This window comes from Heloderma suspectum, chromosome 4 (genome assembly GCF_057233095.1).
Source record: "Heloderma suspectum isolate Gila_16-S chromosome 4, 16-S_ref, whole genome shotgun sequence".
Classification (NCBI taxonomy): Eukaryota; Metazoa; Chordata; class Lepidosauria; order Squamata; family Helodermatidae; genus Heloderma; species Heloderma suspectum.
Genome location: NC_139461.1, coordinates 210,505,080 through 210,532,152, shown reverse-complemented (window position 1 = coordinate 210,532,152; position 27,073 = coordinate 210,505,080). Strand labels below are relative to the sequence as shown.

At 41.0% G+C, this 27,073-nt stretch overlaps 2 protein-coding genes across 10 annotated transcripts in view; one reads left to right on the top strand and one right to left on the bottom strand.

The window, feature by feature from the left end:
- Positions 1-7,905, top strand: part of AK5 (adenylate kinase 5) — a 124,137-nt gene extending 116,232 nt beyond the window's left edge. For both annotated transcript variants that reach the window (XM_084852178.1, XM_084852177.1), the window contains 2 exons: positions 3,486-3,677; positions 6,502-7,905. In XM_084852178.1, coding sequence (XP_084708304.1) covers positions 3,486-3,677; positions 6,502-6,612 — 303 coding nt within the window. In that variant the 3' untranslated portion in view covers positions 6,613-7,905. The remainder of the gene's footprint in view (positions 1-3,485; positions 3,678-6,501) is intronic.
- Positions 7,906-8,916: 1,011 nt separating this feature from the next.
- Positions 8,917-27,073, bottom strand: part of ZZZ3 (zinc finger ZZ-type containing 3) — an 83,960-nt gene continuing 65,803 nt past the window's right edge. For all 8 annotated transcript variants that reach the window (XM_084852150.1, XM_084852152.1, XM_084852154.1 and 5 more), the window contains exons 9-12: positions 23,685-23,837; positions 12,956-13,090; positions 11,522-11,622; positions 8,917-11,229 (exon numbers count right to left, since the gene is read on the bottom strand). In XM_084852150.1, the coding sequence (XP_084708276.1) occupies positions 11,085-11,229; positions 11,522-11,622; positions 12,956-13,090; positions 23,685-23,837 (534 nt within the window). In that variant the 3' untranslated portion in view covers positions 8,917-11,084. The remainder of the gene's footprint in view (positions 11,230-11,521; positions 11,623-12,955; positions 13,091-23,684; positions 23,838-27,073) is intronic.

The window sequence follows — 27,073 nt, the reverse complement described above, 5'->3', positions numbered from 1 at the left end:
CATTGTCATGGCAGTTTGCACAAAAAGAGATTGGTCTTGTCATCGTTTGCTGGTCTTGTCACTTTGCACCCAACTGCAAAGTGATAGACATAGATTCCTCCACTTGGAGAAAATAGTCTCTTCTCCCTAAATAAGTGTCTAAATTCAAATTATTATTTTTTCTGATGGAGAGACATTCAGTCAAGACTACACTTACCAGCTCATGCAAAATGCACTGAAGAATAGGCATGATAAGAGGGACTATGTTCCATCTGGTCTCTTATGTTCCTCCCCCCCGCACCCCCAACTTGCCTGTTTCTTTTCTCTTTGAACCTGTTGTCAGTTGTCAGTTGCGCTGGCCAGATTTCATTTAATTCGTTAGTTAAAAAATAGCAATGAAGAGAACGTTTTGCATGTTGTCATGGCAGTTTGCACAAAAAGATTGGTCTTGTCATCCTATGCTTAGACCAACTACAAAATGATAGACATAGATTCCTCAGCGTGGAGAAAATAGTCTGTTCTCCCTAAATAAGTATCTTAATTTAATTGGTTTAACCTACTGCAATATATAAAGTAAATATATAATTGTTGCCCCCCTCCAGGATATTATTAAATTGGCCCCTTACCCTAAACATAATGATGTAACTCATTTTCAAATGTTGCAAAGATTTAGTTGATTTCTCAGTTCACACCAGCAGTGTTACAGGAGCCCAAGGAGATGACAGAATGGACTTCATTGTTCAGAATAAGTCTTCCTCACTAGGTCAGAGAGTAATTTTAATTTTTGGTACGCTGGTACCTCCTTATGCATGAAATGAATGAAGTTACCCTCTCCTATATAATGTTACACTGTACTAAGAGGCTTTCCCGTAGACATGATAGCTCAGGAATGATTAAGAATTTACACTTTTTCAAGTTCAAGAATAATTTCTGTTTGTACATGAAGAATGCATTTAATGAGGTTTCTTTTTCCTCAACGGGCAACTTCCCATGCCAAATGGCAAATGACTTTTTGTGATATAGCATGGTTGCTAATTGGGCTTAATAATCATTTTACTGGGGTACTGCAAGCCCCTTGCATGAACCTAAGTAGCTCTTTGGATTGCAGTCAGTATATCTCCCTCAACCTGAGTGCTGATCAAGCTGACCACCCAAGAAGCAGAATTTGCATAAGTAGCAGTATGGGCCATAAGACTGGATGATCAGCCCTCCAGCAACAGGGAAACTTGGATATTTCCATTTAGTTTCCCATTTGTCCTGTCCACAGGACCAGAAGGTTAAGCCCTCCTACTAGGTCAGTAAGCAGATGTAGATCATAAACAGAGACAGAGATCATGATCCCCTTTCCTACAAGTTCTCCAGTGCCTCTTTGTCAAGACAGCTTTTTAAGATGCACAAGTGTTCATCCTGTCATTGTGTGGCCACTCCACAAATAATGTCACTTAGCACCTTGGTTGGGAATAATATCAAAATGGCTCTGACTCAAGCATACTACTTCTCTACTCTGTGTTGCAATCTGCTATGCCACATCTCGTGGTAGATTCTTGAATCATCTTAGTTGCAGCCCTACAACAATTTCTCATTTATGTTTGGTATGAAGTATCCTGGGGGTGGGGCTGGTGGGAATATTGGAAGAACAAGGGCAGTGTCCATTGTGATACAAATGCTAATGTAATTAACGTTGCACTAGCGTAAGGAACTGCTACAGCTACACCAGTAGTGTTAGCTGGTGTGACAGGATTCCCATCGGGAAAATCTGTCTTGCCAGCTAACGCTATTGGCGTGGACCTAGAGTTCCCTTATGTTTGCGCAAAGTAATTCGGGTTAGCACTTGCATTGATTTATATACTACCCCAAGTAAACAAATGTGGTACTCATCTTTAATTTTTAAATGTTATTTAAAATTTCTGTCCTGACCTTTGGCTCAGCACGGGCCCTCAAGGTAGCACACAACAGTAAAACCAGAAATTTAAAATGTCTAAAAGTGGTATCAATAGAATGGAACCATATGAACATCAGCAACTTTCTGTTAACCCTATCAGGCTGCCCCAACTGCCTGACAAAACAAGGAAGTTTAACCTTCTGAAACTCTGAATAGGACTGAGTTAGTTGTGCCTCCTTCCACAAGGTTTGTGTCAATAGAGCAGCCTTCCCTGACCTGGTGCCCTCCAGATGTGTTGGACTACAACTCCCATTACCTCCAGCCAGCATGGCCAACACATCTGGAGGGCACAAAGCTGGGGAAGCTGCCCTAGAGAAAAGGCTCACCTTCTCATGGGAAACCAATTTGGCCTCCAGTGGTAGAATACGAAGCAGGACCCTCTACAGATGGATCACAGTATATGAAGAAGTTCTTATCACAGACAAGAAGAACCAACACCTTGAACTGAGCCCAGAATAAACATTGGATGGGAAGCGCATTAGAGGTGTACTGATACATCTCACATCAGTTGGTATATTTTGAATCAGAGCTGTTTCCACCTTTTAAATAAAGCAGTCATAAAAATATGAAATGTGAGCACTGCTTTACCTTTCATAGCACCACAGTTTGGTTAGCTTGACAACAGAGTTTTCATTAGGTCTTTAATATTACTCTTTAACTTAAGTTTCTAAGTCGTTGAAGTAGAATTGGTGATTACTGCTATATACTGATTGCTTAGTCTTCCCCGTCTTCTTCAATTTTGTGCATGTGAAATTGGGGTGGGGGAAGAGAGAAATCACTACTTTGATTTCTTTCCAGTTTACAAATGATTTAAAGACATGCTTATTCCTAGAGTTTTGAGAACATGAAAAACACATTAGTTACAAGTCACACTAGGTCTTGTCTATAGTGGAATGCAATATAGCGTTGTGTTCCTGTTGCTGTTAATCATGTAGAGTTATGCATGGTGTATGGGCAACCTGGTGACCTACCGATGCTTTGTACTACAGCTCCCATTAGCCCCAGCCAGCATGGCTAGTGATCAGGGATTATGGGAGTTATAATCCAAATCATTTGGTGGGCACTGGGTTGCCTGCCCCTGCTGCAGTTACGAGATATCATAGCATACTAAGAACCAGTGTCACATAATGGTTAGAATGCCAGAGACTAGAGAGACCCATTTCAAATTTCCACTTGGCCTTCAAGCTCACTGGGTGAGCTTGGGCCAGGGACTCTCTGTCAATGTAGCCTGCATCATTGGGTTATTGTGAAGATAAAATGTGTGTGTGTGTGTGTGTGTGTGTGTGTGTACCAAATATACGTGAGCACACATGGCCCTCCCTCTACCATCTTGGGACATAAAGACACATGTACCCACTGAGCAAAGATGCAGGCAACAGACTAAGCACTTCTCTGAATCGTGTCTGAAAAATCCATATATAGTTTGCATTCTGACATTACTCCCATGAAGGAAGAACACTATGTTGAAAGCAGCTCTTTTATTCAGTAAAGGGCAAGAGGGAGCCTTCAGCCAAAGGCAGGCTTTAAAGAACTCTGACACAATTTCTTTTATAAATGTCTTCAGATTGGAGAGCCATCCCTGGTGCTGTGTATGGATTGTTCCTCTAAGACAATGAGCAGTCGCCTTCTGCAAAGAAGTCAAAGTAGCCAGTGCCTTGAAGATAATGCTGAAGCCATCATGAAGCGCATTGAAACTTACTACCAAGCCACTGAACCTGTGATCACATATTATGAAAACAAAATTCCACTGTTTAAGGTAAATTGTCTTGACTTTGTAATTGCGCTGTTTTTCTTTCCTACCCATAACTAAAAATTTTCAATAAGCCAAAAGCCAATTCATTTGCAATATACACTTGAAGACATGGTAAAACTGTGCTGCAAACTTGTTTTTGCACCTCTACTATAAAGCAACAAAGTGCTCCATGTTAGTTAACCACGCATTTTTCACTTTCTTATTGTTCCCAACTATTAAGGTACTACTAGTGGCATAGAGTCTAATTACCAATAGTAAAGCTGAAGACAAGTTAAGAGAGCGATCCTATGGCTGCTAGAGTGTGTCTATACGGCCATAGGATCTTTTTGGTTTCTGGGAACCACACTTCCTGCTCCCTCCCCTGCCACCTTGTAGGCAGCACAGTTCTTCTCTGTCTGCATGCTCGTAACCGCAGCGTGGCGTGGGCAAAAAGGGGGTGTTCCTGGGGTCAGGGAGGGGACTGTGGACGTGTTGCTACAACACTTCCTATGTGCCAGCCAGCCTGCCTCCCCCCCCTCACTCCGATGGCCCCAGCTAGACAGGGCAGCCGGAGCATGGAGGAGAGGATCCCTTTCGTGCTCCGCCCACCCTGCATTGGATAGTCATTCACCTCCAAGTTTGGAGGTGGCCAACTATCCTGATAGGATTGCACCCTAAAAGCCTAGTGATTGCAGTGTGGTGTATACCAGGGCTATAGAAAATATCCGTGTGCATAGGGGACACTACGAACAAATCAGATGTTGAATTTCCAGGTCCTTCCTTTCATATCAATTTGCAGATAGCCTGAGAGGAAATCTAAATGGGTTAAAAGAATCCTTTCTGAGGAGTGGAGAAAAGGCTTTTCACATTTAAACAGGCAGTTCGAGTACCAAAAGTGCTTTGTGCACACATAGGAGGGCTTATCAATTCTTCTCTGCCTACAGTTTCTTGGGCTGCATCAAATGCCACTATGGAGGGTTCTGTAACCTTCAGAAAGTTTTCAACTGAAAATACAGGCTACCATAGCGTGGGGGTGGAAAAGTCCGACTGCACATGTAGTCGTCCTTTTGGCCCATGTCAACTAACATGCGACACACATGTGCACACACAGTAACTCTCATTTAGGGTTTTAATGTTTTTTTCTTTATATGCAAGTGCTTTTGAATTAGGAAAAGCATAAGATGCAAAACAACAGAAACCAACTCATGATCACTACTGAACTGAACAAATGAGAGGGAAATACCAACAAAGTCAAAATGATGAAGTGGAATGCAGTCCACAAAAGCTTATGCTATAATGAATCTGTTAGCCTTCAAGGTGCCACAAGACTTGTTGCTTTTTAGCAAATAAAAAAAGATGCTTAAAATATTATTTTATTTATAAAAGTCCAAAAATCATGGGGCTTTGCACTGATTTTGGGCTTTAAAAAGCAAGCACACCATTTTGGCAGCTTGTAAAAAAGATCCCTCCTTTTTTCCTTCTTCTTTCTAGTTATCTGGCCAAAGAAAATTAATACACTCATTTGACTTCACTTCATTTGTTTAATTAAAGGCATTGAATAATGCCCTATTGGAGAATTGTTCACAAAGGTCACACACATAAATTCCACTCTGGAATGAATTTAATAAATCCATAGACAGGAAAGGTGACAACACTGAAGTATTAGCATTCCTAGGCACAAACAGCAAAAAGATTAAAAAGGAAAAGGCAAGCTACGATTGGCTTTTTCTCTTTTGCCATTACACAATAGATTTTGTGCACTCAGCTGCTTTGGGAAGTATTAGAACATGAAAATAAGAGTGTCTTCGGATATTTCAGTACAAAGGTATAATATTCGGAGCATACTTCGAAGTGCTCAGACGGAAAGACAAAAAGGTCTCATTACACCTAGCACCTTGACATTTGAGGCTTTTAACCTCTTTCCCACCCACAATATACTTTCCATCTTGATGTTATGTTACCTGATCTTGCTTTGGTAGATACAAATTAAAATCTAGAGGGGAAAAAAACACATATTGGGAATAGGATTAAGGAAGCATCTTTAATCAGCAAGCAAGTACAGCCTCTTGCACTTCTAAAGATTACATCCCAGAAGGTGCTGGAGGGGCCCACATCCAGAGTCTGTAAACTGTCCAGCAAACTCTCTCCAGTATGTTCCTCCAAAATACCAGAGGGTCTGTGGCAGACATTGTTTTCCAAGTGCCAACAATCAACAGGCCAACAATCAACAGATGGGCAGGACACTTAGCTTTTCCAGTAAGTGGCAGGCTGGAGCACCACTTCCTCTTTAGGCTTTCAGGCTTACCACCATCATACAGGCTAATGCTGCAGTTGATTGGCTACTGTCGCGTCTGTTTTCTGCTTGCCAACTAGTCAGTGTCAAGCATTCTAATTCACTTCCTCGCCCTGCATTCAGATAGGTAGAGACAAGTGAGACAGGCAACAAAATGTTGTAGTGTTTTCTCCTGACAGGAATGCTACTGTTCAAGGTTCCAGCCAACTTCCCTCTCCCCCTTGGTTTCCCATTTTTTCCCATAGCTCATGGTACATTCCATGGGGACTGAACATGTCAGTCCTCATTGGGCTGTTCTTTTGGGTTCTTGTGCTTTTTTCTTAGTGGCCCCATTTTGGCTTCAGTCCTGTAGGGCTAACCCCAACTTGGTGCCCTCCAGATGTTTGACAACTCCCATCATCCTCAGCCAGTTTTAGCCCAAATCCAGATGGCACCAGGTTGGGGGAGACTACTGTAGGCACTTACCATCTACATTCACAGTTAGAAGGATTAGGCTATCAGAATGGTTTCCCTTTTGATGTTTAGATATCTGATGCAAAATCTCTGTTTTAATAGATAAATGCAGAAGGAACACCAGAAGAAGTTTTCCTCGAAACATGTGCTTCGGTTGACACTTTTCTGACTAAGGAAGGAACAGCATCTCCTCTTTCAGCACACACAGTGTAATTGCAGTGCTCCCTTTCTCTCTCAGTCTCTCTCACACACACTCAGTGTTCTTCAAAAATGCTGTTCAAAGCAATAGCTGCTGCCTTGAGAGATTAGTGCATGTTGTAAACGTAAAATTTTCTATAACCCATACAGTACACTAATGATATACTTGTACTGTATGTTGTTGATCAGTTCGCACTTCGCAGGTTAGAAAGCAGCATGGTAAACAGCAGCTGATTTCTATAAATCACTTCTTGCACTTCACTATTACCTGTTATACTATACAGTTAACAGCACTGAGGTCCCAATCAACAGAACTGACATAACTCCACATTTGTTTCTGTAAACAGACAGCTCAATTTTGAGGCTATTTAAGCTTGCTCTTTATTTATAGTGCTTGAGAAATCTGTTTTCTGCCATGTTATCTTATTGATGGAACATGCCTGCAGTTAAGTTGCAGTCATTAATACAAACCAGTGGGAGTTGGGGAATCCTCAGAAAAGCAGTGTATACATATATTATACAACACATTGGTTAAATGTGAAGCAATTCACAAATGTGATTATAGGGTCAGTTGCTGTGTTGACATCAAAGTGGGTACAAATGGTCTATGTATTTATGGTAAGGATGTTTTAAAATGTGCGATGATAATGTAGGAGTATTGTTGTCTGCTAAAAAAAAACACAGTCCCAAATATTGCTGGTGTACTTAAGATGTATAAACACTTAAGCTAATTATGGTAGTATTTGAGTGTGAAATAGTATTTATATCCTGAGATAACAAACACACCTTCTGAAGGGTTGGAGGCAACCATCAATGTGTATGTTGATTAATGTATGTTTGACAAGTAAATATGGCAACTGTAAATTTCAGTTTTAAACCCTAAGCTGTTATCTTTCATTGTCTAATGTTTAATATAATAGATTAAATGTGTGGAAAGAAGCATTATTCAAACAGCCTGTATTTTTAAATCCACATTTCCACACATTTTGCAAAAAAGATCAGAAGTCAACTAAAATATTGGAAGGTTTTCTGTATGCTGATCAGCAGACAAAAGCATATTAGTATTCTTAGGAAGAGAATGTATCCTTCTTCTGGATCATCTACTATTTCTGCTTGCATGATTTATCTTTCCGTCAACAGTTGCATTATCAATGAGCACTTGAGGCAGATTTGTATTTTTCAAGTTACTTCTCTTGTAATGAAGATGTGATACAAATAAAATGTATGGACTAATGCTAAGGGTAATCATTTTTACTCTGCACCTTTAGTCTTGTTAAATACAATAAAATAACCATACAGTCAGTGTTTAAAATATTTTTACTTCTTTACCTGCAAATCCTGCATTTTTTCAACTTGATTGAAATTTGCATCATAAACAGAATCTCAGAACTGTAAAACAAGATGTTTTTATTTATGCAGCTCTGAATGTTCCTATATGGCAACTGCACCAGGCTTTCAGGAACAAGCCAGGCATGTTTAATTGGTTTGTCAAGACATATCAGAAAATGAGTCGCTAGAATACACTGCAAATTTCAGCTTTTTGAAGGAAACTATATAAAATTTTGGTTTGCACGTTGATCTGGAGCTAATAACCTCTCTGCTAATTAAAGGTTTGGGGAAATAATCACAAGGTTTTAAATCCCAAAGATTGGCCATCTTTTAGTTTTCTGTTTCATACCATCTTTCAATGAGAATAAACAATGTATGTGAAGTTTGTCTTGGTAGCAACAAAAACATGTAGTTGACCCCAAACATTTAAAATGAGATTTTAAAAGTCTGTTCAGATCCTAGAAGCATGCTTGAGGCAAAATTACTCACCCTCTCCAGTATGGCTTTAATGGGTTTCTGGCTGGCAAAATCTGCAATATACATAGTGAGCCTATCCAGGGGCAGGAAGCATGCACTCTTTAGGAGGAGGGTGAAATAAAAATGTAACAAATCAAACAATTAAAAAGTTAACCAAGGGACTTAGGTAGAACTAGATACAATTTTTTTTCAAACCATGGGGATGGGTCCTTGTCATTGCCACATACATCAGGAACTATGATATTAGGATGGGTCCAGCATCTGCTCAAACTGTTACAGAACCGATCCCTTCTCCCAATTGTTATAGCAAATGACACGTAGATCATATCCACATCACAGAATGATGGTTGGAAACTGTACAATATAAAGAATTACCTGGGTGGAGGAGATATATCATCTGAGTAATATGAAAAAGAATATCCTCTTTTATATTTGCATTATTTTTCTTTCCCAAAGCAATAAGCTTTTGCTTTCATTAAAGAGAAAAGTGAAATACATCAGGTGTATTCTTTTACATTATATATATTTTGGTTTATTAAATTTCTCAAAGAATGAGATATGCTTACAGACGATGTATTATACTGCTCAGTCATTTAGAAACGGTACTGCATCATCTACCCAATATATTAAAAATGCTTAAACTCCTCTAACAAAAAGTGATTACACCTAAACAAACACTGTGAAAATTAACACTGTGATTAAACTGAAATTAATGCTGCTATCAAATGCACCAGCCAATTCTTTGTTAGTTACTTACTGCCATATTTTAAGTTAAACACGTATTCTAAGTCACTCTGAAAATTCAAGTTTTTGTTTAAGCAAGTGAAAATCTATTACAGTTAAAATAATCAGCATTTCTGAATCACAAGTTATACATGTCAAAATGATATATTAGCTAAAAATATATAGCAAATATTACAAAGCTTTTTCAATCATTGCTATTGTTAGGCTAATAAAGCGTACCAAAATGCCTTTCTTCTTTATTCTGTAAAGGGGAGGGGGGCGGATTTGTAAAAAGAATACAAGGAAACATGCATCGTGGTCATAAACAAGTTACATGGAAGTCTTATTTCTTTCCTTGATATCATGTTCCATGTAAATGCTCTGAGCCAGTGGTTTCTTAAACACATGGCAACTCTGACATGCACCCACAAGTGCTGCTCCGCTCATTTCAAAAGAGGAAGAAGCTCTGCGTGAACATTCCTCTTGGTGAGCAAATCTGCTTCCTCCATCAAAGTGAATAGAGTAGCATGCACACAAGAGGTCCATCTGTGTAAACTGGAGCACACACAGGGTTCTGAACTGGGTGGATGTGTAAGAATCAGGGTGTTGAGAGCATTATCCTGGAAGAGGCTGAGTAAAACAGCTGGACAGAGACTACTAGAACACAGAGCCCCTTAACAGGATCAGGCAACCCTTTAGTCTATGAGCTAAATGGTATTCTCAATTTTTAATTTTGGTTCAAAAGTCAAACCTCCTCAGAAAGAAGTCACAGTAAGCATTCTATATATAAACAGACTGCATCCACATAGTTTATTTCTCACAGTTCTCCTGACAATTGAACATTATTTAAGAACATACTGTATACACAGATAAGAAGAAACATACAAAATGTTTTAAATGATGCACAACAAAATCCAGCAGTATAAAAGAATGCATGTGAACCCTTGCTCACTGCTCAGGCTAAATTTAATCACTTGTTTAAATAGTAATAAAAATACAATCTTTCATGGATCTTGTGCATACTACAAAAGAGGAAATTATTACCGTATATGATTTATATTAGGCAGTTTTCTTTGATGAGTTGTAATAACAACTCCAAATACAGAGGCAGAAGGCTGTGTATTTTACTTTATAAGAGTTAATGTTGGGTATTAGAGACTTTACACAGTTACTACCACTGGCACTTTTCACCATATTTTTGTACACATCACATGGTCATCTTATATAACATTACATTTAAAAATATATCTGCGTGACAGTTTTATAATATTCACACACCATGAGCTGGTTAAGGAAGCAACGCCACAGTTGCCTCCTGTAGTGCTTCACTGTTGGTAAATAAAAGTTTGTTGTGGTAAAAAGGAAAAAACAAAAAGGTAAAGAAACGTCAATGTGATTAAGCAGCTCCAAGGCCTATTACCGACCATCACAGGGACAGGGATTGTTTTAAGAATATGTTCTAGAAGCAAACACTGTCATAGGTTAAAACTTTGCCTAAAGAAGTCAGTTTCTGTGCTGAAAACTATTTTCACAACAAAACTGCAAACTACTCAACTGTTTTTAATGTAAGTACTTCTTCACCTCTGCATCTCATAATAGCCAAGTTGTTTATGCCTTTGGAATTGACTATCTTTAATGTGTGCTTTCATTTCTGGCCACACGTCTGTAATTCTTCTTTTTAGATTCACCATCTAAAAAAATGACTAATGTGGTGAAAAGAAAATCTCCCCAGTAAAGCCTCCTGCACACTAGGAATGTTCAACCTCTGTTCAGTTATCTAGTATCATGACAGGCAGAGAGCTGTATTTTGATGAGGGCACCAGGGAAGCTCTCATGCTGTGGATGACATTCCTGGGAAAGTAAATGTCTTTCCAAGGTGGGCACAGAATCAATGACAGTGCCACTGTTGGGTTTTCAAAGAGGATACTAAGCTTCAGGTTGCAGATCTGCTTTCCATGTCATCTATTTGCAGGAAAGTAGTTGGGGTCAAGGTAATTATAACTGGGGCCTTGTGACAGGCAGTAGTCTCTATCTAAGAACATCTCTGCTCTGTACATAGGCTCCAATCGGTGATTTTCCTTGTGAATGTCTGTTTCATGTAGACTGAAAGAAAAGGAAAAAGCATTATTTGATAAATATGACTTTTCTCATAAACTAGTCAGTGAGTGCATTTTTAAATTCATGGTGAATAATGAATTCATGTGTTAGAAAATTCTTACACTTCAAAAAATGTATTGCCCTACAGTGCATACAAGAACAATTATTTTATCAAAGGGATTTCCTTTTAAACGCAGAGTAGTTCTATAACTTTTCAGTATGTATTCAGATTGTAAATTGAACCAAAAAACACCTGACTAGCCAATTGTCAATCAATGTAATCAATTTTGCTGCTCACCAGTCAGAACAAGAATCACAGAAATCCAAAGACATTTGCGGAGGGCAATCTTGACAGTGCCACCGAATGCCTTGAATGGGATCAGTTCCGCAGTTATCACACTGAAAACAAATTCAGCAAAGGGCACTCAGGAAAAAGATTTCCAAAGATAATCTCCAAAAATACAAGGCTTATCAAGTCAATATTCTATACAGAGAGGATAACACCACTGCAAAATTAATTTCCCTTTAAGGTAATTTTTCCCACCCTCAACACTATGAAGACACTATATAATTGGGGTGATTTCCCCAATGGTTCTCCCAGAGTTCCCTTTAGCTCTTTTGTTTCTAGTGCCACCCCCACAAACATTTTACCTGTTCCTACTGAGTCCAGCCAAATACATCTTCCTTACTTTACTGGCATGTGCTCCCTATAGCCTTCCTTGTATTGCATCTATATAGATCGTGTTACTTCCATCTTATCTACTACATTTCTTTCCATTTTTAATTCCTTTCTCCTTTACTTAGTGCCTAACGCAGGAGAAAAAGAATGGCTAAGGGAGCAATTCTATGGCCACTAGACAGCGATAGACAGCCATAGGATATGTTGTTTTCTGGGAACCGACCTCCCCCCATTTCCATGCTGCCTTGGAGGCAGCGTGGAACAGCCTGGTCCTTGGGGCTGTTCCCAGCCTGGAACAGCGGCTGGAAAGGGGCGCAATGGGGGCATTCCAGGACGGGGAGAGTGTAACTGCCTGTACGACACATCCTACGTGTCATACAGCAGCCTCCTCCCCCGCTCCGTTCTCCCGCAGCTAGACAGCTGCAATCAGCTGTCTAGCCAAAAAAGCAACGCAGGAGAAGCGCAGAGGGAATGATCCCCTCCGTGCTTCTCCTGCCCTGCTTTGGATAGGCGGTCGCCTCTGAGTTTGGAGGCGGCTGCCTATCTAGATAGGATTGCTCTGTTAGTCTAGTATCTTGCCACCTTTCTTGACTTTCTTAGGAATTAAGAAATTCCTAAGAACTCCCCAACTTGGCACCCTCCAGATGTTTTGGACAATAACTTCCATCCAGCATGGCCAGTGGTCAAGGATGACCAGGGTTGTAGTCTAAAACATCTGGATGGCACCAGGTTGGGGAAGGCTGGCTTAAAGTTTCTGACAAGTTAGCTACCTGTTTTTCATGAGAATATTATTAGTTTCCATTGATTTGGAATCCTGAGAGTATGAAATGGCATACATTTTCCATTTCCCTTCTGAGAGCTAACGTAAGTACTTCCTGAAATGAAGGTTAGATCCCAAACATCTCATTAATAAGTGAAGACAGCAATAATGGTTTTACTCTCTTTTAAATACGTTTTACTTATGTTGCCTAGGAAGCTTTGTGGCACAAATACTGCTGAGGATCTTACATTCCAGAGCTGACCAAAGACATGGTGGTCTACATCTTTACTAACCTTGAAGCCTATGTGCTGTACAAAGCCACTTTCTGCATGCATTTGCTGCAGCTTCTGCTTCTTCAGCTTTTTTAGTTCGAGTAGCTCTTTGTATTCTGGTAATTCTCGATATGCTACAGGGATACTTTCTTCATCCTGTTAACGAGAGAGCATGTGAACTCTTACTTTGAAAGTTACAGAAAATAAGATTAAGAAGGAGGAAGCCAAACCATGTCAGCAGATCCCCAAATTAACAAATACAATGTTTTCCATTTTCAGAAAGGCTGGCATTTCATAGTAAACAACTAAAGTTGGCTGCCTTAAAATGGCACTGAGAAAGCCACAATCACCTATTCCATCTTGGTATTTGGTATCACAGTGTATGGAAGTATGTGAGCATATTATCTGGTTTTCAAATTGTGTTTCAGGGAACACTGAGAAAGTTTGTCAGGATTCCTGAATGAGAAGGTGAGTAAGTTTAGACAAGCTTGCCCACCACTTCCAATATGGGTCAAACAAGGTATAACATTAAACATATCTTTGCATTTAATATGTGAGTTTAAAAAAATGGCAATAGCATTAACAAAGGGTGGGCCCGTTGATCACAGCAGTAGTGGAAGGGGGAATTTAATCTTTTCTTCTCCTACTTGGGTCCTTTTATTCTATTTTTTATCTTTATAAATAAAATAAACAGTACCAACAACCTAGTCATTATCTACAGTTTCCAACAATACAGTATTCTTAGGAGGACACAGCAATAACGAAAAAGAGAGAAAAAACAGAAGAAGGAAAAGGAAGAAGAAAGCAAGAAAGGAAAAGAAAAAATATAAAGAAGTTACTTAAAAGGATTAAATTTAAACTCCATTACACATAAACTTCAAATATCATTCTACTTAAAAGTTATACCTATAATATTGCCAATGTTACAATTCAGTACAGCATAGATAATCAACCTTATATTTCAGTATTATATCATCAGTCTTATAGCAAGGGAGCAAGCCTACAATTCATTCCCACTAACCATATATTGCCCTTCAGTTAACATGTAATAGTAAAGCTTAACAATTCAACAAGCCAAAAGTATTACTAATCAAAGTCTCATAATAATGATAGTAATAATAAAAAGGAGGGAAATTAAAAAGGATAAGAAATAATAACAAATCACTAATATATTTTATACTATCTATATTTTAGATAGTGTCATTTCTAAATCTATATATGAATGTATACATATCTATACACACACAAACAGGAATTTTATTATACAGTATATCATGTCTAATATAAAAAAGGAAGAAGTAAGAAAAAGAGAGAGAAAAAGGGAGGGATATATGTAAATTGTCCTCTGGACTGGCATACTGCCCGGACCTTATAACCCAAACAAATCCGAAGAACAATAATAGTTGAAAAGTTCCCAGCTCATGAGGCTGGGAAAGATGTCTCCCGTGCTTTACTTTGGACGCCAGCTAGCCAAGCCTCCGCCATTTCATGATTTAAAAACTTTTTCATCTGGCCTTCAAAAAGAATGCAAAATATAGCAGGGTATTTGATATGATATTGCAGATTCATTTGTCTTGCCTGATTTCTCGCCTTGGTAAATTGCCTTCTTTTGTCAGTGTTCTTTAGCGTAATCCGGAAATAACGTAACTTTGTCTCGTGTTGCCCCCCCCCCCAACTTCTCCCACTTCTCTTGCCAAGCACAAAATATGATTTTTTTGTAGAAACTCTTGCAAATTGAACTATAACAGTACAGGCAGTCCCTTTGATGCCACGAGCTAGACCTGGAACACAGTATGCATGCTCAATATCGGGTAAATAATCAGATGGCAGAGCGAGAAGCTCATGCAGAAATTTATCCAAGAATTTAGACAGACTTTTATCAGCGGGCAGATCTTTGATACCAAGGATACACAGATTCGCTCTACTAGTATATGTCTCCAGTTGGGAAATTCTCACAGACAGGATATTATGAGAGGTATGTATACCCATCTCTTGTGCAGACACCTGGTCTTGGAGAGCATTAACCTTCACTTCCATCTTTTGCAAAGAGCTATTAATTAGATCCACAGCCCCTTGAAGGTTAGTAATAGAATTTTGGATTGTATCCAGCCTCTTAGCCTGTTCTGCTAATTGAGAAGACAAAGTTTTGATCAGAGCCAGCAACTCCTCTACATCTCCGGCATCTCTAGAAAACTTTGCCAAGGGAGGGATTGGGGGAGTTGGCGGTGGTCCCGCAGCTTCTTTCCTTCCCCTTGATGCTGCCATCCTCCTCTTCCATAAAGAAAGCAAGCAAGTATAATTACAAACGAACAGTCATTTCAACAAATTTTGCAGGTCCTTAGATTTTGTTGGCATTTTTAATTCATAAATAGTTTTGGAGTTCGTCAGCCCTGAAGTCTCCTAATTACATAGGAGTTTCAAAACAGCTTTGAGTAGATGACGCTCCAGAAAACTGACCTTAGAGTCCAGCTCTTCTGCTGCTCCACAAAAGGAGTTGTTCTTCCAAGGTCTTATCCAGATGGTACTCTAGCTTCCCTTTCAATTCCAGGGGAAGATGAAAAGGTTTTTCAACCTTTTAAAAGCTGTTTGAGGAGGCGACCTGCAGAGCATCCGCAGGACGCTTGCCAGGGTGACATGGCTCCAACTGGAAGTCCCCCTACTTGGGTCCTGAAGAAAATTTCTCCTCTGAAGGTGCCAGTTTGCACTGGAAAGAAATGGCAGTTCCCCCACAGAAATCAGCTTCAGCTTCAGAAGTATTTTCCTCAGGACCCAATAAAGGGAGGAAAGAACTAAATTCCCCCCTCCACAACTACTGCGATCCCAATAATTACTTCATACCACCACCACCACTCGCTGATGCTATTTGCCTTTGGAAAAAACTGTATGTTAAATTCAAAGATGCATTTAATCTCATATAGAGTTTGGCTCTCCATGTATGTGAGGCAACAGTGAGACCTAACAGAGCTGACTACAACAGGAGCTGACAAAATGCCCTAGAATATGCTCCAGTATCCACTAAGGCAGACATGTTACTCAATAGATGAGTCAACATGGAAAGGGTTTTCTGAAGGTAAAAAGTTTGAAAACTCCATGGCTGTGTTTCACTACTATACCCATAAATGATTCAATTATTCTCCAGTTCCACAATAGCAGTGGTCTGGTCTGACCACTAAAATCCAGTCTCAAAGGTCACCTTGTAAATAGGATATATATTTAGTTTCATAAGGGCTGACTTTGAGGGCCAGTGTGGTGAACTGTGTCAGATGAGGACTGGAGAGATCAGGGTTCAAATCCCCACTTAACCATGAAGTTCACTGGGTGACACTGGGCCAGTCACTATCACTCAGCCTAACCTACCTCATGAAGCTATCAAGAGTATACATGGGGGAAGGCCATGTATACCACTTTAAAGCCGTTGGTAGAAAGATGGGATATAAACCGCCCCTAAAAAAAGATATTGTAGAGCTGGAAAAAGTGCAACTAAGATGATCAAGGAGCTGGAGCAACTCTCCTATGAGGGAGGGAGTTTACAACAGCTGGGATTGTTTGGCTTGGAAAAAAAGAAGGGAAAGGGGAGATGTGATAGAGGTGTATAAATTATGCATGGTGTGGAGAACATGGATAGGAAGACATTTTTCTCCGTTTCTCATAATACTAGAACCTGGAATCATCCCATAAAGCTGATTGGTGGGAGATTCAGGGCAGATAAAAGGAAGTACTTCTTCACACAGTTCATAGTTAAGCTATGGGAATTTGCTACCACAAGATGCAGTGATGGTCACCAATTTGGATGGCTTTAAAAGGGGATTGGACAAATTCATGGAAGAAAAGGCTATCAATGGCTACTAGTTCTTATGGCTATATTCTACCTTCAGTATCAGAGCCAGTAAACCTATGTAAACCAGTTGCTGGGGAATATTGGTGGGAGGGTACTGTTGCACTCATGTCCTGCTCGTAGGTTTCCTGTCAACAGCTAGCTGGCCACTGTGTGAACAGAATGCTGGACTAGATGGACCCTTGGTCTGATCCAGCATGGCTCTTATGTTCTTAAATGTAATGAACACTAGAAACAGGAAGTCAATACCTTCAGACTCAACAGTGGATTATGGAACTTCATTCTTTATTCCTCTTTCAACTTGCACTATTTAGATGCAACTGGCATAGTCATATCTGGTGTGCTTTTACTGACACTTATGCTATATGATTAACATAACAAAAATAATCCCCCTTCTCATTGCAGCCCCACCACAAGACATCTTAGCTTAGTCCTTCCCTAGCCATCCAGACACCACCTCTCCAGTCATGAAGGTGGTCTATCATATCATCTACCATGTTGTTATCCCCACCCAATAAACGAATAATAGCAAGCTTTATGTACAGTTCTGGAGCTCATTTAACTAGAAAATGCCCACCTGGAAAATTTAGCTCATCATGTAAAGAAGTAACAACTTTCTGAAGAAACAAAAGCTGGCCATTATTTTCAGAAGAAAACACAAAAGATATACCCTTAATTTGGGAGTAAATTAAAAAAATTCTAAAGGTATAATAATTTTAATTATTACTGTATACTGAAAGATGTCTTCAAAGAAACTTCAGAAAATACTATATTTACATGCAAGCCTATGCATGTTTGCCTAGAAGTACATTTCACTGAGTTCAAAGGAGCTTACTTCCTAATAAGTATGATTGCAGCCTTGAGCGAAGATAAATTAATCTAAAAATTACTAGTTCGGGTTTGTCGTATTTCTATCCTGCCTCTTGTCCCAAAAACTCAAGTGGTGGTATACATGGGTTTTAGAATCAATAGAGATAATGGGCCAGTTCACATGACACCTCAGGCTCATCAGGGGTTGTTTAACCCACAATCAGCTGCGGCGCTTGCTGGGCACAATTTTGAGTAGGCAACCGCACTCAGGGATTGTCATGTAATGTGAACCCAGCCACGAAGAGTTATTTGACAGTTAAACAACCCTATAAAACTGAGGGTTATGCAAGGGTTGTTTAACAGTCAAGTAGCCCAGTTCACATGACACAACAACCCCCAAATGGGGGGTGCATATTCAAAATGGTGACTGGCATGCGCGTCAGCTCACTGTGGGTTAAACACCCCCCGATGAGCCCGGTGTATTCTGTGAACCTGGTTAGTTGACTTGCTCAAGGCTAGCCAGAAAGTCTGAGTATTGAGTAAGCATTTGCATCTGCTTCCCACATTCTGTTGTTGTTCAGTCGTTCAGACGTGTCCGACCCTCCGTGACCCCATGGACCACAGCACGCCAGGCCCCCCGTCCTGCGCTCTCTCCCGGAGCGTGCTCAAGTTCATATTCATTGCATCGGTGATGCTATCTAGCCATCTCCTCCTCGGCCGTCCCCTTCTCCTTTTGCCTTCAATCTTTCCCAGCATCAGGGTCTTTTCCAGAGAGTTTTCTCTTCGCATTAGGTGGCCAAAATATTTCAGCTTCAGCTTCAGTATCTGTCCTTCCAATGAGCACGCAAGGTTGATTTCCTTTAGGATGGACTGATTTGACCTCCTTGCAGTCCAGGGGACTCGTAAGAGTCTTCTCCAGCACCACAGTTCAAAAGCATCAATTCTTCGGCGCTCAGCCTTCCTTATAGTCCAGCTCTCACAGCCATACATTACTACTGGGAAAACCATAGCTTTGATTAGACGGACCTTTGTCGGCAAGTGATGTCTCTGCTTCTTACTATGCTGTCTAGGTTTGCCACAGCTTTCCTCCCAAGGAGCAAGCGTCTTTTAATTTCATGGCTACAGTCACCGTCTGCGGTCATCTTGGAGCCCAAGAAAGTAAAATCTGTCACTGCTTCCATTTCTTCCCCTTCTGTATGCCAGGAAGTGATGGGGCCAGATGCCATGATCTTCGTTTTTTTAATGTGGAGTTTCAAACCAGCTTTTGCACTCTCCTCTTTCACCCTCAACAAGAGGCTCTTGAGATCCTCTTCGCTTTCTGCCATTAGGGTGGTATCATCTGCATATTGGAGGTTGTTGATAATTCTCCCAGCAATCTTAATTCCGACCTGTGATTCATCCAGCCCGGCGTTTCTCATGATGTAGTCTGCATATGTTAAATAAGCAGGGTGACAATATGCAGCCTTGTCGTACTGCTTTCCCAATTTTGAACCAATCGGTTGTTCCATGTCTGGTTCTTACTGTTGCTTCTTGACCCTCGTACAGGTTTCTCAGGAGACAGGTAAGGTGGTCTGGTACTCCCATCACTTTCAGAATTTGCCACAGTTTGTTGTGATCCACACAATCAAACGCTTTAGTGTAGTCAATGAAGCAGAAATAGACATTTTTCTGGAATTCTCTTGCTTTCTCCATGATGCAGCGAATGTTGGTGATTTGATCTCTAGTTCCTCTGCCTCTTCGAAACCCAGCTTGTACTTCCGGTAGTTCTCGGTTCGCATACTGCTGAAGCCTAGCTTGTAGGATTTTGAGCATCACCTTGCTGGCATGTGAAATGAGCGCAATTGTGCGGTAGTTTGAACACTCTTTGGCGTTGCCCTTCTTTGGAATTGGAATGTAAACTGACCTTTTCCAGTCTTGCGGCCATTGTTGAGTGTTCCAAATTTGGTGGCATATTGAGTGCAGCACTTTAACAGCATCATCTTTTAGGATTTTAAATAGCTCAGCTGGAAGACTGTCATCTCCGCTAGCTTTGTTGTTAGTAATGCTTCCTAAGGCCCACTTGACTTCACTCTCAAGGATGTCCGGCTCAAGTTCAGTGACCGCACTATCATGGCTATCAGGGACATTCAGATCTTTCCTGTAGAGTTCTTCTGTGTATTCTTTCCACTTCTTCTTAATCTCATCTGCTTCTGTTAGGTCCCTGCCTTCTTTGTCCTTTATCATGCCCGTCTTTGCACAAAACGTTCCCTTGAGATCTCCAATTTTCTTGAAGAGATCTCTAGTCTTTCCCATTCTGTTGTTTTCCTCGATTTCTTTGCATTGTTCATTTAAGAAAGCCTTCTTGTCTCTCCTTGCTATTCTCTGGAACTCTGCATTCAGTTGGATATATCTTCCCCTTTCTCCTTTGCTTTTCGCTTCCCTTCTTTCTTCAGCTACTTGTAAAGCCTCATCACACAGCCACTTGGCTTTCTTGCATTTCTTTTTCTTTGGGATGGATTGAGTTGCTGCCTCCTGAACAATGTTACGGACCTCCGTCCATAGTTCCTCAGGCACGCTGTCTATCAGGTCTAATCCCTGAAATCTATTCCTCACCTCCACTGTATATTCATAAGGGATATGATTTAGGTCATACCTGAATGGTTTAGTGGTTTTCCCTACGTTCTTCAATTTAAGCCAAAATTTTGCCACAAGAAGCTCATGATCTGAGCCACAGTCAGCTCCAGGTCTTGTTTTGACTGACTGTATAGAGCTTCTCCATCTTTGGCTGCAAAGGACATAATCAATCTGATTTCGATATTGACCATCTGGTGATGTCCATGTGTAGAGTCGTCTCTTGTGCTGTTGGAAAAGAGTGTTTGCTATGATCAGCTCTTGGCAAAACTCGATTAGCTTTTGTCCTGCTTCATTTTGTACACCAAGGCCATGCCTGCCTGTTATCCCGGTGATTTCTTGACTTCCTACTTTAGCATTCCAATCCCCTATGATGAAACGGGCATCTTTTTTTGGTGTTAGTTCTAGAAGGTGTTGTAGGTCTTCATAGGTCTTCAACCTCAGCTTCTTTGGCCTCAGTGGTTGGGGCATAGACTTGAATTACTGTGATGTTGAATGGTTTGCCTTGGATTCGTACTGAGATCATTCTATCATTTTTAAGATTGTACCCCAGTACTGCTTTTCCCACCCTTTTGTTGACTATGAGTGCGACTCCATTTCTTCTAAGGGATTCTTGCCCACAATAGTAGATATGATGGTCACCTGAATTAAATTCGCCCATGCCTGTCCATTTGAGTTCGCTGATTCCCAAGATGTCGATGTTCAATCTTGCCATCTCATGTTTGACCACCTCCAGCTTACCTTGATTCATTGATCTGACATTCCAGGTTCCTAAACAATATTGTTCTTTACAGCATCGGATTTTCTTTTCACCACCAAACACATCCACAGCTGAGTGTCCTTTTGGCTTTGGCCCAGCCGCTTCACTCTTTCTGGCGCTACTTGGAAATACCCTCTGCTCTTCCCCAGTAGGATATTGGACACCTTCCGACCTGAGGGGCTCATCTTCCGGCATCATATCTTTTAGCCTTGTGATACATTCCATGGGGTTTTCTTGGCAAGAATACTGGAGTGGGTTGCCATTTCCTTCTCCAGTGGATCACATTTTGTCAGAACTCTCTGCCATGACCTGTCCGTCTTGGGTGGCCCTGCACGGCATAGCTTATGGCTTCACTGAGTTACGCAAGCCCCTTTGCCACAACAAGGCAGTGTTCCATGAAGGGGTCCCACATTCTACTCTAACACAAAACCACCACACCATACTAGCTCTCTCAGACAAAAAGATGCTAATAAATATGTTAGAATCACTTCACTCTTGAAGATACGTTTTCCCCTCTCCTTTTAAAAAATAATGTATCTGAAAATAAAGTTATCAGGTTCACCTAGCAGTTCTAAAATACATTTGTAGCTTGGAATGAGAGAAACTATCAGGACAGGAAGAAACAGAACCTACCCTGAAGGTAGAGATGCAACCAAGACAGAATGAAAAACTGTAATAGCATGACTTCTAAAGTAATCTATACTGTGAGCTTATTATCCTTCAAAATGTGATAGAGAGGAGGCCTGTTATGATGAAAATAAAACTAGCAAACAAAAACCTTCAATAAGCTTTCACAATCTGAGGCGCAGAATAAGAAAACTTGCTGCAGTTTCATTTAGTTCTTTTTGCTTCATTTTTTTTTTTTACAAACCAGAACATCCAAACAGGAGATTAACAAGCACCATGACTGTATGAAAAGAGTATGCCTGATCAAGCTGGAAAGACAGTCATTTCCAAGATGAGAACTTCTAGCAGACTGAAATTTCTTTATATGGCTACAGCTCACACTGACCTGGTTCACACGACATGACAACCCATGGTGGGTTGTCACCCTTGTTTGTTTCAAGGTGGCTCGTTGTGAAATCTGAACCCGGCGCTGTTTCTTCAGCATGGTTTGTTAACCACGCACAAGCCACCCTAAGAACCCATGGCTTGTTGGATTGTTCAGGGCAGCTTGTTTTCAGAGTACTGACATGCAAACCCGGCATGATGGCTTATGCATGGGGTGTCAGAAAGAGCTACAGAGCTGCCTGGCAAGAGCAGGGAAAACCTTGTTGTTCCTTGCGATCTTGCTATCCTCTCTCTATTACATCTTCAAATGACACTAGTCAATTTACCCCTTCACTTCATCGTCTCCCTAGACAGCGACACCTCCCCACCACCACCTTTGGGGAGATTTGCACAAATTTAACGTTATTTTGTTTTTCACGTTTGCAAGATTTACACATATTTTACCTCAATTTCCCCACCACCACTTTTGGGGTGATTTGTGCAAATTTGCAACTACTGCACATAAGCAAATGCTTATGCAAAAGTGTTTTTTATAGTTAAATTTGCACAAATCTCCCCAAAGAAGGTGGAAAAAAATTCTACCCAAAACTTCTATTCTGCTAATGAATGCATTTGTGCTCATTAACCTCAGTAGGCTGCTGAGGTTGTGCCACAAAGTCCCATGGGATATGTGCTGGGAGCTGGTGGGAAGACTAAAGAGAAACAAGCCATGGAAAGCTGCAGAGCACCTGATTGTCTATTGGGAGTAACGTGGTGAACAAGCAAACAACCAACACACCATAGCTTATTTTCAGGGTGGCTTATCATGGAGTGTGAACTGGCCCGCTTGCTTGCCACAGCATCACTGCATGCAATCCACACAGTAATCATCATACCGCAGGGAATAGCCAGAAGCAGACTACAAGGATTATTTGTCATGTTGTGTGCACACATGCAGATTTCAGAAAGGAAAACTGTTTCAAGTTTTCAGCTAAGGTGGTACTGTTACAGATGTTGATTCCCCCACCCCCCACCCCAGTTTGGCTTGAGCTTTTCAAGTAGAACAAATAAATACTGCTGCTCTATTAGCAGCCCTGCAAGAAATCCTGCTCTGGTCTGGTTTTGAATCGTGCCAGAAAAGACAATTGTTGCTTCAACCCTGCTAAAAATAATGACAGGGATCCAACCTGGCTGTTGCTGCTAATGCACAGGAGCTTTTAAGTTCTGCTGCATGAAATTGCCTTATATAGATCATTGGTCCATCTAACTGAGTATTTGACCAGCAGGGCCTCAGGTCTGTCTCATCACCTGGTACCTGATCCTTTTAACTGGAGATGGCAAGGACCTGAACCAGCAACCTTCTATCTGAAAAACATGCACTCTACCACAGAGCTATGCCCCCTCCACTTCAGACAGAATTCCCCTATAAACCTTTAAACACTCCACTCTAAGTCAGGAGGTCCTTTGGAAAAGCACCCCATAAGTGCCTATCCAAAGGAATGATTGCCCTTTGAACAAGAAGCAGTTTTTGCTCACACACAGAAGGTTTGGATTACACCCAATTTCAACAAATGCCAGGAACAAAATACCCTTCCCCCAAACCTGTAGCATGCAAAATCTGTTCCTATTATACTGAAGGCGTTTTTTTTCTTTATCCTACAGTGGCATTCCTGTCCTTTTCATGAATTTTCAGCACCTTCAAACACAACTTATTTTGAACGATCTAGTTGGAATGCAGAACATACCGATGGTTCCTCCTCTGCTGCATTGGCCATGTGACTGTGAAAACTGGATCTGTCATCATCTTCATCCATATACACAGGAGGTTCATGGGATGTCATAAAAGTTGAGGGCTTGAAGAGATGTTTATTTAGAGGATGTTGCCGTCTACTGGAGGACTGCAACAAAACAAATCTATTTGTGAAATTATAAAAATAGTCAGCATCATAACATGTTTATAACACCACTTCGGAGACAAAGTTATATATTTGAATGGCTTTACTTCTTTTTATATATAAAGGAAAACTATTTATAATTTTCAGCTTAAAGATATTCTCATTCTATATAGTCTAAGTGACCAAGTATTCTGAAACAAGATATTTTAGTTATTTAGTCCAAGACCATGTCTTTTCCTATTCAATTAGGAAGACTTATTAGTTTATAGAAATCAGAACATTGGACACTTTCCATGAAGTTTCCTTCTGGTTTTGTGTGACAGAGGTATTCAATATGGGGTTTCTCTTCCTATCACCCAGGTAAGGCAGGGATCATGTGACCTGGATTTTCAGCGCTAGGTCTGGTATTGTTAAGATTCCTCTTCAGTCCTGCCCTATGGCCATGTGGGAGACAGAGTATAACCAGAGGAGCCTAGTAGAATAAAAACAAAGAGGGGAAGGCCCTCCTCCCCTTGACTCGGCCTAGCACAAGCTGGAACATGACAGATGAAACATCAGCATTGGCTACACCCTCAGACTGGACCACATGTTCATCATCTGCTTGGCTAATTAAGGTGGGAGTTGGATGCCTCTATAATACTAAACTATTACCCTATCCCACAATCCCTGACTATGGCCATGCTGGGTTCTAGACCAAAACATCTGGATGGTACTGGGTTGCCTATGCCTGGTTCTATGGTAACTGATGGCCTGTTCTTTGATTATCTGTTTCATTCATGACCTAGCTTGCCACTCCTGAACTCTCTGAAATGAAAGGAAGTTCTGTTGACATGAAAGGAAAGATAGCTTCATCTGGGCTGTCTCAGATCCTCTCTTTTTGGGTAGGATATGGTTGTACGTTTGTCCCTAGTTCCTACTAGGTCATTTTTGAGTGCCTCCTATCCCAAAACAGGAGCCATTAAAGGGGACCAAGGCTAAATTAGCACGAGAGGTTGTGTCCACATTTCAGTGCCTTATCCAACTGGATTATCTGGCTATAGTTGTGGCGACTATTGCTCTCGCTGACAACTGGATTGAATCAAGGGTGGAGTTTGTTACAAAAGCTGATGCCTTTGCCAATTGTAGAAAAGCCCTGTGCAGAAGGGCCAGATACAAGTTTTTGTCCTCGATGAGATCTTCTAACCACAGGAGAAATGCTCTGGCAAAGATAGATGAGGTAGAGAAAAGCTGTCAGGGCTAAGGCTGCTGCCGTATGGGCTAAAACTGAGCATCCTTCTCCAAAATCTTTGGGTGGGGTGTTGCCATCTTTAGGCACAAGGGCTCCTGATACGAAAGATGCTACAGGAGTATCTACAAGAGATATTTGTAGACACTCCCCTCAATGGCCATTGCTTGCCTAGAGGGGAGAGCCTAGAACCTCTGTGCAATACTGATGTCTCTCTTGCTCTGGAGAGGTACAACCCATTCTGATTTTACTACCTCAAAGTACAATGGGAATGGTACGTCTTTGACAAATACTTTTGGTTGGGGAAATACACAGATGACATCTGGAATTTTATGGTTCATCTAACAGGCTATGAACTGACTACTCTCCTTTGTCTTTTCTGAAGGATTAAGGACTGATAATCCTTAAGAAGAGCCTGAGAGCCTGTGTGGGATCTGATGGATGCATTATCCTCCTCTTGCTGCCTACATGGCAAGGCTCTACATGGCAGCTTGCCTGATCACAGAAGGGTCAGAGGAATCAGCAGCCGACTCATCTGAGGAGTTGAGAGGAGCTACTTTGGCCTGCTTAGCTGGAGCCTTGGATTTTACTCCTTTTCACTGAGAGGATGGGGGTGAGGAAGAAGATGAAGAATCAGAAGAATCTTCTTGCTTGCTCTGTTTATGATGTCTACCCTTATCTTGTAAAACTTATCAGTGAGATTGCAGATTACAGCTTCTTTGATTTTCTCCTGGAAGTTGGCCCTCCAAAATAATTCAGGGGATACCCAAGGTGCCAGCCTCATGAGAGGATATTAGCCCAGAAGTAGCAAAAACTTGATTACCCGAGGATTGGGGGAGTTTAGCAGAGCAATTAAGAATATCTCTGATTTCTCCGCCCCTTGGAGCAGTTTGGAGAAGGCTAGAACTGCGCTCTGGTTTATGCTGCCATCTGGTGGCCAAAGTTAGTAATGCATTGAATATCATCATCCCAAGATGGCACCTCATTCTGGCACAAAAGTAGGGGCATCAGACTAGAACTAGTCCTCCCCACCCCCCGCAGTGCTTCTGCTCTGTTTCACCTAAATTGGATGGTTTGGACTCCTTATGTGACCAATGGTCGTGTTCTGCTACTGGACTGGCTTGATGGTGGCAGTGGCCAGTATGCTCAGGCTTTGGGCAGAAGACTCTGCCTGATCTTCAGAGACATGAATCTACGCACTGTGGACACTCACAGCTGGAGTCCCTATGGGGCCTGAAGTGATTTGGTATTTTGTCTCTCACAACACGAATGTGCCGAGTTCATTTTTTATTTGCAAGCTTGGAGACACATTTCTCCACTGGAACCATTTGCAGAGCAAGGCAGAAAGGTGTCAGAAGACTCTTTGTTATGTCAGAACCAGAACGCAATGAGAGAGGAGCTGAAATAACACGCTCTGTCCTGGGAGACGGCAGGTAAAGAACAGGGGAGGAGTCTAGCAGTACTAAACATAGTGCTCAAAATATAGATGTTCCTTAAGTTTCCTGGGCGGTAAGAGAAGATAATACACTACAAGATGCCTCCTTCAACCAAATGGAGAAAGAAGACTTCCCCTGGTTGCATAAACCCACAAGTAAAACTACTGGCATATAACTGAAGCTCTTCAGAACCAATGCAAACAGGATAGAGCGATTTAAACCAAATCCTTTAAGGGTGCAAGCTCATGCACATTTAGATAGAAGTACATCCTACAACTCTCAGCATTCCCCACCAGCCATGCTGATGGGGGAATGCTGGGAATTGTAGGACTTTTTTTGTCTAAATGTGCATAGGATTGTGCCCTAAATAACTGTTTTAAAACATGACTTAAGTAACCAAGAAAAAGGACCATTTTTTGAAATGTTTCAAACCTTCTAATTCATATAATTCTGAAACAAACATGCAGACTAACTGGTTGCACTTTAAAAAGTAAAACATACCTGCCTACAGTAAATAGAGCCTTTATAGAACCAGGACTACAGTACCACTGGTTATGCAGCCCACATTTATCTCTCCT